The 18,433-nt window shown below is 34.4% G+C and overlaps 1 protein-coding gene across 1 annotated transcript; it reads right to left on the bottom strand.

Annotated features, from left to right (window-relative positions):
• Window positions 1-493: 493 nt before the first annotated feature.
• Window positions 494-13,931, bottom strand: LOC129253551 (lysophospholipase D GDPD1-like). Its single transcript, XM_064109423.1, has 8 exons — window positions 13,853-13,931; window positions 12,421-12,556; window positions 9,794-9,839; window positions 8,552-8,676; window positions 7,875-7,964; window positions 7,452-7,588; window positions 5,216-5,324; window positions 494-4,228 (listed from the first exon to the last, which is right to left on the bottom strand). The coding sequence occupies exons 2-8, from the start codon at window positions 12,538-12,540 to the stop codon at window positions 4,070-4,072; spliced, it is 786 nt and encodes a 261-aa protein (XP_063965493.1). The 5' UTR covers window positions 12,541-12,556; window positions 13,853-13,931; the 3' UTR covers window positions 494-4,069.
• Window positions 13,932-18,433: the final 4,502 nt, after the last annotated feature.

Here is an 18,433-nt window from a genome sequence, read left to right as displayed (position 1 = left end):
TTAACTTTCACCATTTTGTTTTTCTCATATTTCTCCCCTTTCACATATTTTTAGACCAAGGCTGGATTCCCCTTTAAATTAGCAATCTAACAATCATAAATAGGGGATGGGGTTCATAAATTCCTTGTAATTGTCATTCTCTCATTTATTATTTCCCTCTACCCTTTCTTTCCTCTCTTGCCGGCCTCCTTTCTCCTCATTTCTATTTGATCTCTTTCCTCCTCCTCCCTTTCAGTTGCATATCTTCTTGTTACCTTTTCCCATCTTCATCCCCAATCCTCCCCCTTTTCTTTTCCTCCTTCTTTCTCTTCTTCTTTACCTCTTTCTTCTACTTATCCCTTTTCCTTTCCCTCCCTCCTCTTTTTCTATTTCAATCTACTCCTTCTCTTTCACCATCTACTTCATTTTTTTAGCTCCTTCTATCAAACAAACCCTGTCTTTTTTGTTATACAACTGGAACCCAGCAATAATAAAAACAACAAAATGTTAGTGCTAAAAGACAAATAACGACTTTAATGCAGATATGAATATCTTTTCATCTTTATTGCATTACTCTGTATTTCACACTACCTACAAGTAGTGCAATCATTTATTGCCTGTCCATCATGACAACTAATTCTGACAGGCAGCTAGAGGCCCAAAAATCAGACATACATCATTATAAAAATATCTCTTTCAAAGTACAATAATAATAATAAATATAGTAATAATAATAATAATAAAAAAGTATTTATTCATCAAATTCTCAAACAATCATTACAAATTTCAATACTTCAAAGTACAAAATTAATGATTAATAATAAAACATTATATTATTAGAACAGGAATTCTTCATTGTTGCAATAATGTTCACAGAATAGGTGGCCTATAAAAAAAAATCAAAATACATATTACTGTCAGTACTGATTACTGTACTTAAATATCAAGAAGTGTCAACAGAAGATGCAATTTGCAAAAGAAAAGTATTAAAGAGAAAAAGTAAATGAAGGAGAGAGAGAGAAAGAGAGAGCAGTGGGGGCACAGAAAGAGAAACAAAAATATTGCCAAAGATATAAGATAAATACAAGGCAAGGAGAAAAATGCTAGTGGAAAGCATTTCACAACTAGCAAAATGATACAATATAAATAGCCACTACATTATACTGAATCAGTTAGCTACCTGCAACACACCTTAACTATGCTATATAATAAATATGTTCTATAAAAACATAAATATCACTACAAATTTCATATAAGGTGCATTGTGAAATCTTTGGTCTACTTTGTAAATATCTCAGTTTGAATGGATTGTACAATTAAGCATTGCTATAAGAAGTTACAATTAATTCAATTGCAATTATTAATTTATCCTGTTTCTATTATTTTTTTCTCTACAGGGACAATATCGCACATTCATAACACTATTTATGGAATGTCCCTTTGCAATCAGATTTTATAACATGATTGTTAACAATTCAATGCTTCAAGAAAAAGCATAAGTCAGATTTTCACACACACACACAAAGACAAGATTGATACCTTCACATTAAAAAATCAAACAAAAACAAAATTCAAATAATTTTGGGGAGAACAGAAAATTTTTCCTGTCAAATTATTGACAGTATTCCTGATTATCTAAAGCTTCATTATCACCATAATGCTATTATCCTATGAGTTAAACACTGCACTTTTTTGCAAAAAAAATGTTAAACATATTCACTATAAAGAAAATATATATACATGTATAATCAACAAAATAATAAAATATATATATATTTTCTTCGGCTATTCTTAAATTATTTTGTTGATTTTGTCTATCCTTGATGGAAAATCTTTCATGTATGTTGACCAATATAATTCACAAGAATAAAAAACAGTATTGATAATTTTACAGGGTACGCAATTACAGCAATTAATGCATTCTACATGTCGCACCATTATATTTTCAAACTTTTCAGGGTGCGCCCATACATTCCGCCCACCTAAAAATCATGGCACTTCATGTTACAGATCTATATGAGCAATTTCATAACTGTATTTCATATTTCTTAACCAGGCTTCTACCAATAAGGAGGGTTTCATCTAAAATAGAATTAAACCCCTGTATTGAGGTCAGTTAAAACTGTATTACAATCAATCTGAACAATATTTATGCAATATAAGTAATTATAATACTTGGTTTATTGAAAATAAACATGATTAGCAGCCAAGTGCTGGGTTGTATTCACAAAAATAGAATTACAAATGAATATAAAAATCTTATCAGATACATTATTGCACAAGAAAAATATGTGACTCATTAATTAATATTTGCATGTGCATGGATTGAATATAAATATACATGTAGATAAAATTAATCTAACTTCAGATCCTAAACTACAATAAAACATTTCATGATATTTGCATATAATAATCACACATTTTCAATATCACTACAGGATATTGTTGATATATGATTATATCTAATTGCATTTCTATTCATATGCATAATTAAGTCAGAAATAAGTGTAGTAGACCTGCACTTCATGATTTTTCAAAAGAAATTAGGGAAAAATATCATTAATTGAAATCATTTCCTATTTAGAATTTTAAAAAATTATCTCAACACACTAAATAATTTACCTTAAAATTATTGGCATTTCACTGCAGCTTTTAAAAAACAATGTGACCTGTTCAACTGGTTAAAATTATTCCAGAATCAGTTGCAGTTGTACCAATAATCCAGATAATGCATGATCAGAATAAAAATTCATAGCAATTCGGTTTAAATACACAACCATGGGGAATTTTTCCACAATCAATGCACTAAATCACTGTACATATATTATGAAAGACAACCAACAGTAAGTAAGTAACAAGTGGAATGCCTCTGACAGTCTCGCCTGCTTTAAGCAATTCAATATAACAGCAGTGCTGACTTTGAAAACAGCTATTGAATAATTATTCACAAAAGAAAACATTCATATGATAATAAAATTCTATGTCCATTGACCCGAAATGACCTTTGACCATGATCATGTGACATAAGATGATCATTTATACTTGATTACGCTTATGTCTGTTTCATGACTAGATCCATAAACTTTCTCTAAGCTATGATGCCAATTCACCAATTACCCCAAACACGGCCAGAGTTCATTGACCCTAAATGAACTTTGACCTGGGCCATGTGACCTGAAACTTGCACAGGATGTTTGAGATACTTGATTGCTCTTATGTCAAAGTTTCATGGAATAGATTCATAAACGGCGCCTATAGTCTCACTCTGCTATGCAGGCGAGACAAAAATACATTAAATTTTTTTAAACATCTTTCCCATAAATAAATACAAAGAATATTTAATGACTAAGGCAGGATGTTTCAGTAATACTTGCTTACACTTATGTCCAAGTTCCATGAACTAGGTCCATTTACTTTCTATTAAAAGTTATGATGAAATTTCAAAAACTTAACCTTGGTTAAGATTTCAATGTTGAGGACGCCGCCGCCGTCGGAAAATCGGCGCCGATAGTCTTGCTCGGCTATGCAGGCGAGACAAAAATACATCTGATTTAAAAACAAATAATCTTTCCCATAAATTAATACAAAGAATATCTAATTAGAAAAAAAATGCAACAAATTATTCAATGTCCCCTAAACCATCTCCACAGATGGCATGCTTAAGTTAACATAATTTAGAAAACATTATTGATTTGTCAAAATATATGATTATGCTTTGGAGAATACATCACAAGCAAAATTATGTGGGCAAATTTTCATGATGGTACTGTCAACAGCCAAAGTTTTTAAGCATAAAAAAATAGCCAAGTCTGTTTAGTGTAACTGAAATGAAATTGTAAAAGTGGACAAATAATGGACTTTTAACCCTGCTTAGTTTGTATCTTAAACATCTATGAATACAGATCTTATATTCCCACTGAGGCTGCAAAAACCACTAAAGCAGAAAATATTTCCCAAAACCTGTAGCAATGTTATATGAAATGTGACCTATAAAAGCTTCTCTAGAAAAATCTGCCTATGATACTACTGAAAAGTCCAGCTATTTTAGTGAATGTGCATGAATAGCCTCAAGATGGGGAGCAATCCACTGTTAATGTCTATTCTGTAATAAAGGATCCCTTGAGTTGCAGAACCCCCTCTCATCACAGAACTGCTTCAATTTGGATGGATAATCAGTCATGATACCATCGGCACCAAGAGAGATGGCACGAGACCACTCACTCTCGCTATTCAGAACCCATAAATATACCTGCATAAAATGAAAGATAAACAAAATTCCTTTAAAGATGAAAGCCAATATTTACAGCTTAACTGCATAAAACCATGTCTGATATGACTGTATGAAGTAAATGGTTTGATTCTGCTATTCAAACATGCCAAATTCAAATATGCCAAGAAATCTTTGAGACTTTATTTTAAACAAAAAAGGTGTGAATAAAAGCATGACATTCAATCTGCCTTGGGTAGCAAATTACAAAATGTTCATACACCATGAGTATCATTCAATTCATTTCCCAAATATATTCACACCATGTGGCTAAGTTTTTGATGTGTCAATTTGGGTAAGGTCTAATACCATAGTAATCTACGCTAACTTTTGATGTGTCAATTTGGGGAAGTTCTAATACCATAGTAAATTATGTTTGTAGTGGAATCGAAAGTCTTGAAGTATTTGCTGCAGTTCAGATTATTTTTTTGTTACCCTCCATTACATGGACATCTCATTCATGTATAAATGACAACAGACTAAGGTCTGAAATTGCATTTTATCATGGTGTTTGAGAAGAAAACCCCTAGAGGGACACCTTATGTTCTCAAGTGATTATTGGCAGATACTTGCCTAGTTTAAATGAGATCCCATTTTTTAAGTTCTGGTATGTCACAAAAATTGCCATCCTAAGGAATGATCTATATACATTTTCAAGTTGCCCAATCAAAATCTTCCTTTTTTTTTCTCAAAAGACATATTGTGCATGCCTTTTTGTGACCATATGGCATAACTTGCTTTTCGGTAGTTTATTAATTCAATTGGTTACAATTTCTTTTATTAAAATGGTCAAAAAATATTTTCCTATCATTTTAAGTATGAAAATAACATTTGGTGGAGGATTCCATAAAGTTCCTTGCATGAGATTTTCTCTGAAAATTACTAGAAGGTACTGAAAACTCTGGCATCTTATAGGCTGAAGCATGTTTGCCAGTGGAAACCACTGGCAAAATAATTTGAATTCCATACCTTGATACCCCTCCTTTGGAGATGGCGAAAGAGACAAGGGCGGATTACAAGAAGATCATAAAGCTTTAATGCAGTCCTTAGTGCACAGCCTGCATCCTTTGTCCATTCTCTATAAAGAAATTGAATAAAAAATATGAAAATAAATCATTTGCAAAGTAAAAAAAAAAAACCACATGAATAACCCAATAACATCCTATTCATTAGTCAGACTGGTAAAGAAAAAGATAAATGAACAAATAAATTGTATAATAAATGGATCAATCACTCAAATACAACATAAAAAGAATGAATCAATTAATCAATCAATACAGAGTTTTCAGATATGAGTTGAAAAAGGGCACAATTAATCAAATTTTTCTTTTTGGAACATGACATTACATTTCACCATTTGAATAAATTTGACCAATTATATAGCAAGATATTTAGCATATAAAAAAATTATATATGATGAGATATCACATTAGATGGTATTCTCATTAATTTACCCAGGTTATATCCAGATTTAATAATTGTTTTCAAGACCACACTTAACCCTAAATAGACTGGGCTATTTCGACGCTTAAGAAGACTGGGGGGGGGGGGGGGCTGATTCAGCCCCCCTTATGATCTCGGCTGTCGATCGCGCGATTGCGACGAAAATTGGCACGCTTATTACCCATGGCATTATCTGCAATACTATAATATCAAATTCTGCGAAAAATCTCATTGCTCATTAATTATGTTAATTTATGCGTAAAATCATAAGTTTGCTCTAATTAACAAAATAATGCCCCTAAAATGCTAATTTTTGTTTCACATACTCTTTATAGGCATCTGATTAAATTTATTTTTTTTTAATGTCAACATCACATTTATTTTTTATGTATTTTATTGTTTTCTAAATTTCTTATGTATTTCCTTGTTTTTCAACTTTTTGTTTTTTATTGTTTTTTCAATGGAAATTGTCGGAGACTTTATTTTGACTATAAACAAGATAAAATTAATTGATTTTAAGCAGTAAAAGGAAAATAATGATACATTTGATGAATTATGGCTAAAAACACTATTTGCATTGGATTTGTACACAAATTCACGTTTTTGAGCAATTTTGGGTCTGCATGTACTTACGAAATGTTGCTTAATTTCGGAACCGCGTACCCGGGGGTCACAATTTTGGTCTCAAAAGTTGCGCGAGACTTGAAAGTAAAAAGTTAGTGAGTGACGCGGTCAAAAAATTTTGCGGGATTTATCGCGAAAAATGTTGGGGGGGGGGGGCTGAATCAGCCCCCCCAGTCTTCTTAGGGTTAAATGAAATTCATAATTTCATATTCCTTTTTTTTGTATTTATTTGTGGAGAGGAAAATATACTGAACTTGTCGTTGGAGTTCATCCGAAAAACGTCTAATCAGTCAATTTTGGTAAAAAATTGATTTTGAGATTTTTGCAGAAAACGAAAGTACAAGTCCTTTTCTATACAAACTTAAATTTCTAGGCAGCAATTTATTTTAGTTTCTGAGATATGTTGGGATTTTCACAGCGATGCCGTACAAATTGTTGATAAAATACGCAAATCCCATAGGAAATGTGTACTGTAGCAAAGCAAACAACAGCACTTAATATGCAAATGCACCGTCAGTCAAACCGTCATATCGGCACTGCATTGACTTTGCATGTGAAAAGCGATACGTTTTGACTGATCACGCGCATTGAAATCGCGGTCAGGGTAGTTGTATCCCCTATGGCATTTATGTACAGGGAAAATTAATACCGCTCAGACCAAAATTTCAAGCATGTAGCTCTCTTGTGATATTTTCTCTGCTCCTTGAATTTGTGTTAAAATAAAGATACCAATGTCAAGCAATTGTCTTTGTATTTCCAACCATGTATTTTTCTAGCAATGAAAATGTTGTAGGCTGGGAAACAAAGTGTGGAAATTATAGAAAACTTTGAAGTTGATTTTCTCTGAAATGGGTTTGCACTGTCGTATGTGTGATACGACGGTTAGGATGACCGTCGACAATGTATGTAAAAAAAAAGAAATGAAAAAATATTGAAATTTGTTTAAACACATATTTGTTATCCTATTCATTATCCCCCCCCCCCCCAAGTGCAAGAAGAAAACAACTTGTACTTCATGAATGAGTTGGCAATAGGTCATCCATAAAAGTGTGGTGAAAGTTAACCAATGGTTCCTCATTCAATGACATGTTATGGGAATGTCAATAAATTAAATGATCATTTGTTAGGTTTTTCTTACAAATCATTGATGAGTGTTCCTGTGGGTATTTCTATGTAAGATTCCTTGAGAGGAAAAAATGGTAGAAGACCAGTGTAGGTAAGCAGGACAACCTTTACAAGACTACTCATACCCATGATGAGAGGAACCTCTGGAAACTATGGAGAGTAGCAAAATATAAGAAAAGAAGGATTAGCAAAGTCATTTAACCAAATCTGAATTATATCAAACATGTAATGTAATAATATCTACAATGTTGGTAAACCAATTTTACACAATTTATTTTTAAATTATGTAAAGTTATATTTTCACTTTAACTATTTTATAACTTAATCATTTACTTGTTAATTTCACATCTTCACACACACCTATTCATATTTTGTAAATTATTTACTTTCATAAATACCGTAATACATGAATTATGAATCCTGAAAATTGAATTACCTTTTTATGTACTTTATCAACAATCTTGCCACTGAAGTTACCCACGATGGTAATGGCTTCCCGTTGGTATTCTTTGATGAGATCTAGAACCTAGGAAAATTACAACATACAACTCTTAAATACAAAATAAAGTTAACGTTGACAGGAAAGCAGATAAGTAATACATGGAAAATATGCCCTCTTTCATCTACATACTATAAAGGGCAGAACTTTAACCTTCAACCTTAGCTGTGGCTCTGTCCTATACTTTCCCTGCTCCAAAGTCTTGATGTCCTTTACCACGCTTTATCTCCTTCCCTCTTCCTACCATCCCCCCTCCCTCCCTCTCTCTCATTTTGAAGTTTCACTATTTTTTCACACTCAGTGTCTTATGAAACAAATTGCTGAAAATGAAAATAAATAAATGAACAATTAAATATGTAAATCAGAGTATCATAATTTTTGTAACAATTTTGTAAAGAGTCCTACCCCACATTAGCAATTTACACATTTTCAACAGGCTACCTTGTTCATCTTAATTGCTCAATATCGATGGATATTATGTGCTGTAAATATGTATAAATCTTCTTATGACTCATTGCTCAAGCAAATTACTATCAAATTGGTGCCCCTTTTCAAATAAACAACAAACAAATTAAGAATAAAAAATAATCCCAAAACCTGCAGATCATTCTCACCCCATTGATTAGTTCATCATCATTTCTCTTGATATCAAGATTAATAGGGAAGTCTTTGAATTCTTCAAATACATCCCTAAGGAGTGGTATCTTCCGGTCTGTGGACTCTGATGTACACATGTCACCTGCATAAAAAAAAATCAGCAAATAGTTTGGTATGTTAACTTTGAGCTTACAGGTGTTTTCTGTGGTCACAATAATTAACATGTTGAAAATTATAATTTCTAACATGTAAAGACTGTGGTATTCCTCTAGAACCACACATCAAAACTGGCAAAAGTTTTTTGAATCAAATAATTTTGAATTTAATATGGGCCCATATTCTCAAGAGCAGGTTAAATGTAATCATTGGGTTTGGATTAGAATATGGATGTTAATGTTTGATTGAAATCAACTCATATTGTTAAAGCATGTCAATTCACACAATATGACTCACTTGAAATCAATCCACTTTGAATATCCAAATCAGAATGTTAAATTAAACCCATGGGCTAATTTTATCCATGGTTTAAAGATGACAGACCCTTATGAATTAAGAACATGGAGTATAGAAATATCTATGTGCACGCCATGTACATAAGTTTTTGACATTGGAAGAGACAGAGAGGTCAATCTAAGATGTAAGTGTTTGCATTATTTTCACTGATCATTGTTGGATTTAGTGTTTTAAGTAAGACTACTAAAGGTCCAAAATAAGCAAGAAGTAATTTTTTACTGTATGACACATAATCAACCTTACATCTAGCAGCTTGAAAACAAGAATATTGCAATCTGATTGGTCAACAGACACACATAATAACCCCCAAAATCTAACTGTTTCCATGCTGGGTGCTACTACATGGTCACTTTCCCCATGTGGTAATCTCTTCAAGTTACCCTTTCCTGTTGTTTTGGAACTTTATTCAGCCTAGCAGAAGTCTGGATTTCATGATACTCAGAAATTTCTGAAATTTCATCTTGTATTTTGATGGGAAATAATTTCTACAGAATAAATGACCAATAAAAAAGAGTAACATTTACTCTTTCCAATAGTGCAATATTAGTAAAGGTGACTTGATGATAAAGTCGCAAACTTCTTTGAGAAAGAAAGTCTCGCAATTCACGAGATTTTAAAGGGAGGTGGATTCAGCTATGAGAAGATTTTGATGAATAGTGCTTATTTGCTCATTTGGCATAGGGGCATGCCGTCTGACTGCTCTCCAGAATCTAATTTCTTTGGAGTGAGTAATGAGAATATCTTACCTTTCGTAAATGTTACAGCAAGCGGACAGGACAAACATGGTAAATCCTGGAATCAGATGGAGATATTGAAAATACTGTTATTCTGTAACAATGAACATAGATCAATCAAGCAATATAATCTGCTTTAATAAGAACTACATTTTCAACTGGATCATTTGATATCTCTTACATTTATCCAGGGGTGTAACAGGGGTCGGTGGCCAGGGAGGCAAACAGCCAACAAGTGGAATGCCTCTGGCAGTCTCGCCTGCATTACGCAATTTAATATAGCAGCAGTGCTAACTTTGAAAACTACTATAAAATAATCATTCACAAAAACACCATTTATATAATGACATAATACAACGTTCATTGAATATAAATGACATTTGAACGGAGACTTAAGACTGTCAACTACACCCATGTCCACATTTCATTCACTCTATCCATAAACTTTCAAAGTTAGGATGGTAATTCAACAAATACCCCAAACACGGCCAAAGTTCATTGACCTTTAATGACCTTTGACCATAGTCATGTGACCTGAAACTCGTACAGGATGTTCAGTGATACTTGATTATTCTTATGTCCAAGTATTATGAACTAGATCCATAAACTTTCAGAGTTAGGATGGTAATTCAACAAATACCCCCAACACTGCCAAAGTTCATTGACCTTAAATGACCATTGACCATGGTCATGTGACCTGAAACTCGCACAGGATATTCAGTGGTACTTGATTAACCTAATGTCCAAGTTTAATGAACTAGATCCATAATTTTTCAAAATTATGATGGTAATTCAACAAATACCCCCAACTTGGCCAAAGTTCATTGACCCTAAATGACCTTTGACCTTGGTCATGTGACCTGAAACTCAGGCAGGATGTTCAGTAATACTTGATTAACCTTATGTCCAAGTTTCATGAACTAGGTCCATATACTTTCTAAGTTATGATGTCATTTCAAAAACTTAACCTTAGGTTAAGATTTGATGTTGACGCCGCCGTCGGAAAAGCGGCGCCTATAGTCTCGCTCTGCTATGCAGGCGAGACAAAAATGTCATGGTCATAAACATGACTTCATGATTTACGCGAGCATTGGCGTGAAGCTCTATGCGAGATTAGCCTGATGAGTAAAGAAATGAGGGGGCAGAGCATGGCGCATGTGGAAAAGGTTTCTAATTTAAAGTCCTGAGTGAGCAAACCGAGCAAGAAAAAATGTTCACCTTTTCATTTCAATCTAATAGTGATATATACACTATATGACATAATATTCAGAAAATAATATCTTACACTTTTCCGGTACTTTTCTTTCTTTTTTAATTTTCTTTTTTGTTCTTGGTACCGTAGTAGAACTTTTGGGGGTCATGCCCCAAACCCTTCAATTTGTATGCCAGTGCCATGTGTGAAAGGTCAAGGGGCGGAGCTCCCGGAACCTCTTGAGATTCAGCCAAATATAAAAACACGTACCTTCAATGCAGTAGCCTAATACACCACACATTTCAAGAGGGCACAACATGGAAAATGTGGGAAATTTTTAAAACGTCATGGGCGAGCAAAGTGAGCGAGAAATTTATTGGCCTTATTTCAATCAAATCACGGGTATAGATTTTACAAAACACCTAACTTCAACGCAGAAGCCTCATAAATCAAACATTTTGAGGGGGCACAACATGGAAAATGTGGGAAAATTTCTAAAACATCACAAGCAAGTGAGAAATGTTGGCCTTATGAAATTAAAATTCTGATTATGTAATTAAAAAGGCAGGTCAAGCCCTTGGCTAAGGACATACCATAGGTAATGCTTGGGCCGTTTGGCGTTACCTCTGGATCCTCTTGAAGTTCAGGAACGTTTGTCTTGATTGCAACCATTATTGCATGAAATTTAGCAATCTATTATAGACTTCATACACATATGCCATCGCATTCTTTCTTATCGTTCTTTATTTTCAATCCTCGGCAGCCAAGCCGTGTTCTTAAATTCTTTTTTTTTCTTTTCCTCTTTTTCCTTCATTTTTCAATTCAGCTTTTCCCCTATCATTAATTATGCTCATTCCATTCCACCTCATTTCCCGTTTCTAATTTACTGTTTTCTTTTCATTTCCCCAGTCCCCACCATAAATTCCCACTCTTTATCGCCATTCTCTTAATTTATTTCCCTTTTCTCACTTACCTATTAGTATTTTGATATGATTTGTTTGTTTTCACATTCCCTTTCCCTTTTCCGTTTTTGTTTTCCCGGTGAGCTCCACCGGGTGGGGGGGGGGGGGGGTAGGCTAGGGGCGCAGACTGCCCCGCCCAACCTTTTACACCACTGCACTTATCCCTAGACAGCTGAGAGTTTCAACAGACCCTGCACAGTTCTCACATCTCATGTTTGAATGACCCTCAAACTAGTAACTGTTTCTCCTATATCTAAGAACATCTCCCTGAAATTGTATAGTTGATTAATTTTGAAAAATTATAGATACCCATAACTACATGCATACATGTAGGTTCTAATCACCTTTTTTTTCAAAGGGAATAATTAATTTAATGGGTGATAAAGACAAAGAATAAGATATTCATTTTGTCTCCAACGATACCACAAGGATAACACATGCTATTGTTGTGTCAAGTAGAGTTTGGTGAGAAAACTCAAATTCACCTGGTAATTGACGTCTTGTACCAGTAGATCTTCTCCAGATATCCTCAACAAGTGATCATCATGGGATACTACTATCTGCTTATCCTTCGTGAGCTGACAATCCAACTCCAACATCTCCATTCCAATGCTTCTTGCACTGGAAGATAAATATCAAATTGATGAGATTAATGAGGATACTTCTTCATTGATATACCATAGAGGGAGGGGGGAGTAACTCGTTTCGGTCACTTATCATCCCAGTACAGCATCCTGTGGCCCCACCACATTTAAAAGAAACTATGACAAATATCACAGCAAGTTATCAATAAAATGATAATTCTAAGAAATATGTTTACTACCATATTACTGATTTCTGTCTTCACAATGTTTCTACAATATTTTCATGTGCTCATGCATACTCGTCAGATCTCAATTAAAGCAAATATATATAAAAAAAATATAAAAAATTCATATTTTATTGTTCGAAATTGACATGAAATGAAATACTCCAAAAATTTGCTTTGCCCAATTGATCGTGGGCCCGGCAGCCGCTGTGCAGCGCCAGATCAACGAGGCTCTATCCCTTTAATCGTTGAACGCCAAATAGGGTAGCATCAACTCCCATCTTTTAACGACTTTTGGTCTGACGCGGCTGGGGTTTGAACCCCCGACCTCCCGGTTGTGAGATGGACGCTCTACCAACTGAGCCAACACACCGGTATATATATGTCCAGATCCCTCCTATTGAAAAAAAAATGTTGATTGGCCTTACTGATCTCATATTAACTGTACTCAAATTTAAATTGAAGGCTCATGACCTAAACTCTGGTCTGATTCAAATAAAGATCTAAAGGGAGATTACCTAATTAATAGCTATGGATAGCCAAATGCGACAAAAATCTCTAACAACTAATGCTCAATTCATCAGTTCTTTTGTCATTCAAATTAATAAAAACTTAAAAATTATTACTAGAATATTATTTCTATACTGTTGAAATATCCATTGACAAAAAGGAACACATTTTATAGTATACACACAGTTTACACTAAACAAGAGCTAAAATATGGCCCTTTGATTATGCTTTTAAACCCACCCCATACTATTTGATACATTTGTTATCAAATAGGGATCTGTTAAAATGAATAATCACTTTTTTATAATCAATGTATGGCAAGAATAAGGAAAGTCAACAAGATCTTACAAGTGTGAAAAAAGAACCCAATTGCCTTCTCATCTTTCCAATTTTAAACTCTTTTACAACCCTTGCCCGACACATTTTCCAAATCCACAACCTAGAGCTGAACAACCTTTTCATTACTTGACAAAGACGACATCATGCACCTGTACTTCATATTTTATCTTTTTATTTTTTTTTTTTTTTACAGTTGAGAGCTGTTGATCTCTGTCATTGATCGGACGAGGAAGAAGAAAAAGAAATGCAAATTTACTTACTGTTTGAATGCTGTGATTGTATTTTCAAAATTTTCAGCAGCACCTGTTAATACATCAGAGAGAAAAAAAAGAGGATAATTGTAACTTCCTGGAACAGAAATGAACTTTGACTTGTGCAGTCTTGCACTGTACAAACATACAATGAAACAACTAAACAGTAAAATACTTTAAATGGATATCAAAATAAAGGGGGCTATAAATGGGTGATACAATACTTCAACAACAAGTTTTACATGGGTCTATCTAATTTGAAGCAGATCCCAGTTTTCTGACCAGTGCCTCTACTGTTCATTGGTGAGTGGAGCCAACCAAGGAGCTTCCAACAGCAACACAGCTCCTTGTGCCAACGCAGTTCAGCGGAACAACCAAAATACAGAGACTGAAGCTTTTGGTCTAACCCCCACCATGCATGCCCACCATAAAATAAAATTAAAAGTGACCTGGGGCCTGTTGCATGAAAGGGTCTTTCGTAGAATCATTCTACGTAAGAACGAGATATCGCTAAACTGTTTCACAAAGCCGATTTGGGCGATACGAAGAATGGTCCTTGGAAAGACACCTCCAGACAAGTCCTACGTAGGCATGATCTTCTTTGCACACCGCCCGCCACCGTCGGCATTGAGAGAAAATGCGTTTACGGCAAGCCACACTGACATATCACCTTTAAACAATTTTTGGGGTTGCACACTGATGCATTTTATCTGGGATGGTGCCAAGTTATTTTTTATATGGGGGCTAGTTGTCATCAATTTCAGGTCGTCTTTTTGCACGGCAAGACGACCAAAAACAGATGTCATTTTAACTTCTCCGGGCATTATGTCCGGGGGTAATGTAGGCCTAAATATTTTTTTTTAATGTTTTTTTTTATTCTCCGTCCTATATATCCCCACACCATTTCCATTAATTTTTTTTGAAAAATCGAAAAGGCCGGCACCATCTCTCTAAAACGTGTTTATAACGTTCAGCAAAAAAAACACGATACAAAACTAAAATGTTAAACATGGTAAATCATTCATTTCTTTTTATTTCATTTTCATTATTTTTTTTGCTGAGATTAATTTTAATCAATAAAAATTAATTGTCGGATTTGGGCTAACTTGAGATGTGAAACAAAACAAAATATCTGCAGTAACAAAATAGCTAATCTAGCTATCTAGATTCTAGGTATCGATAACAAAGACATCAAGATGGCGACCAAAACAGACTTGGTAAGTCAACGCTCGTGCTCTTAGTCTTAATTATTTTTCATATTAACTAATATTTATTGAAGGAATATATACAAACATATTAAATTTGGGGGGAAAACTCACTCACACGTATTGCGAGGTTAGTATTGGTATGCTAACCTCGCACCATGAACCGCGTTTGGCAGTGGATATCTAACTAGTGGGTCGCGCGTGCTGGGATCTCACTTCTGGTGTCCACAACACACGATCGCGACTTCCATGCCTTTATTTTTCTGTGCGCGGCGGCATGTAATGAACCCTTGGGTAAAACTTAGTTTTGGCCCATGTACGTACGTTAGTTTGGGGTCAAAATCCTTACCAAAACTTATAATTTAGGTCTACTTTCACCGTGGGAAAACCTACGGTGTGTATAGACCAATGCCATGGCTAAGCAAACCAGGCGTCAGTGGGGAGTAAGCCTACGTAGAATAGGCCTAGATGACTTTTACTCCCAAGACGCCTCCAGGCTAGTTCTACCAAAGACCCTTTCATGCAACAGGCCCCAGGGGCCGATTGCACGAAAGGGTCTTTGCAAGAACCCTCTTTCGTGTCGCCCATTTTTTATGATGCACCATGAGAAACACATTTCAAATAGTAGGTATGTGCGAATACGGGCGCATCGCGAGCGCTGGTTTTGGCTGCACGGTTTTCGCGCGGGTTTCGCTGCAAGTGGCATCGCCTCTGTCTGGGAGGCTCATCGAAAATGGGGTTTCATGCGCATGCGCACATAGTTGATGCAATCTCGTGCCTTGATACAGACAGTTGAAAATGTGCTCTTTCTGTACATATAAGTTTCAATGTGGATACTCGCCTGTGAAGTGTGGATATCGGAGCTTGAAAGTTCATCAAATTTTTGGATGCGCAAATGATCGAAATTTTTTAATGGTAAGTAGAACTACGATCCAATTATGTATCTGAATTGTTATAGAATATATTCGACTTCGCACCACCCAACCTCATGGCCTGAACATCCAAGAGGGGAACGACTGATTTTTCTTTCCTATCCACTTTCAATTTATATATACATATAATTTTTCCCCTCTGCTCTTTTGAATGGTTACATTATAGTTTCTTACTCTACTTTCCTCCCATATCTCATACAAGCTCAGCTCCAATTTTTCCTTCCTTATTCAGGCGATATAATAATTATTATATATATATATATATATATATTTGTTTTTTCTCCACTCACCTCTTTTAGATTTACCACATTTGCTTATTTACATGTATTCTATGGTTTCTTCATAATACACCCCCTCTCTTCTATATTTGCTTTTACCTTTTTAGGCAATTTGCTTCCTCCTTTTCACATATACAGGTTGTTTTTTTTTTTTTCCCTACTATATAGTCTTATGTTTTTTTCCCGTCACACCTAGTGGATTACAATATCAGTTACACCATATGTGTATTTATATATTTTTTCATATACATTTCTTTTTTGGATATATTTATATACATATCACTTATAGATACATATTTACACTCACCTTCTTCTCTTAGTTTGTTTAATGCTTTATCATATATACTTATGTCTTTTGCACATTATCAGTTGTTCCCCATTCTTTTTCTTTTTTTTTCCCCCACTCTTACGCACCAGTTTATTAAGCCTTTCTTTGTAACCTGTTTGACCCACCTCTCACTAATTCTCTTGTTTTTCATCCCATTATCACTGTTTTGTTCCAGATCCTGTTTGATGTTGCCTGCCTCATTATTTTAATCCCTCTTGGCTTGAGGTCTTATACTGGCCTTACTTACACTAACTTCCCTTTGTGTCTGCCTACTCCTTTTCTTTCATCCCCTTCACTAACCTGATTGGTCTTCTCTACTCACTAATGCCCCTTTTGTCTCCTTGTTTCTAGTGTTGCTGTAGCTTGTTTGTGGTCTATATTATGTTTGTTCCACTTTATATGTTTGTCATTTTGCCTCCGACGAAGATTCTGCTAGGATCATAAGGTTAGGCCCCTTTTTGACTTTCTAATTTACTCCATTGGCTCTCTTTTATTAGATAAGCAGTTTTCAGCAGCTTCTTTTTGCCAGAATATATTCAAATCAACAAAAAAATCAAAATTAAAAGATTCTATCGTTGAGCTGTCCAGATATAAGAGACGCGAGCTACCCTTGTCACAGCCGGTCTCTCGGCAGTCGAGCTGCCTGATGCGGTGGGCTCCCGTCCGTCTTTCGGCAGTCGAGCTACCGGTACTCGATGCGGAGGGCTTGGTGACGGGAGCGGTCGATAGTGAGTCGTTCATGCTGGATTGAACTGGATCTAAATTGTTTACTTGATAATATTGTGCCTTTTTCTGAAAATGTCTGTCATTATACCGTAGATTGTTATTCTGATATTGATTTAAATATATACATTTTGTCACAAAAACATTCTTTCCTCCTAAGGTTATAGAGTCAACATGTTTTACTTTGATTGTTCAATCATGTTTTATCATTTGGAAACTGGATTCTTTTGGAAGTGGAATATTAATGTTGACTTATTAAATTAAAATGCAAAATCTATAGTGTTTCTTTTTTTTCTTTTGTAGAAAAAAAAAATATTTTGAAACTTTTCAATCATGTTTCATTATTTTGAGACTGAATTTGCTTTTGAAAGGGGAATATCATAAATGTTGACTTTTTAATTAAAATGCAAAAATTGTTAATTTTTCAGTTTCTTTTTTTATATATTTTTTAAAGTTTCTTTTTTAAATTATTGTATTGTTTATTTTTTCATTTTTGGGGGGTCATATTTCATTATTAGGAGACTGGATTTGCTTTTGAAAGGAGAATATCTTAAATGTTGATTTTTTTTTATTAAAATGCACGAACTAGATGTTGTTTATTTTTTTGTTGTAATTTTTTTCACTCTTGTAAGAAAATACATGAAAACTCAGAGGAAAGAATATTTCATTTCCAGATGGGTCTAAGTCATGTATTTATGTTTTCTTTATTATTAATTTTACTATTTATTTTTTTATTCACTTTTCTTTTTTTAGCGGCGCAGGTGGGGGTTGTGTTTTGAATTGGAAAATGGGGATGGGATTGGTACAAGTTTTTGTGTCACTTTTGTTTCTCTTGTTTCAGTGCTTGTTTGGAGCTTTGATGTCTGTTTTGTTGTTGTTTAGAGCTTTGTTATATATTTTTCCTGGTTGTTTTTTGTTTTGTTTTGAAAGAAATAGACCACTCTTTTCCTTTTCTTTTGGCTTCGACTAATAATTTGAATTTATTTATTTTTCTTTAAAAAGAGAGCTCAAACAGGGCCTTAGTAATACAATGTATGTATACAAATATAAGACATTGACAACTGATAGAATATATTGAAACTTAATTTTCGTCCTTCTTGATACTTGAAATAAATTGCATACAA

The sequence above is a fragment of the Lytechinus pictus genome, chromosome 2 (assembly GCF_037042905.1).
Source record: "Lytechinus pictus isolate F3 Inbred chromosome 2, Lp3.0, whole genome shotgun sequence".
In the NCBI taxonomy this organism is placed as follows: Eukaryota; Metazoa; Echinodermata; class Echinoidea; order Temnopleuroida; family Toxopneustidae; genus Lytechinus; species Lytechinus pictus.
Note: the sequence above shows the minus strand (reverse complement) of the source record. Positions and strands in the feature narration are given on the sequence as shown.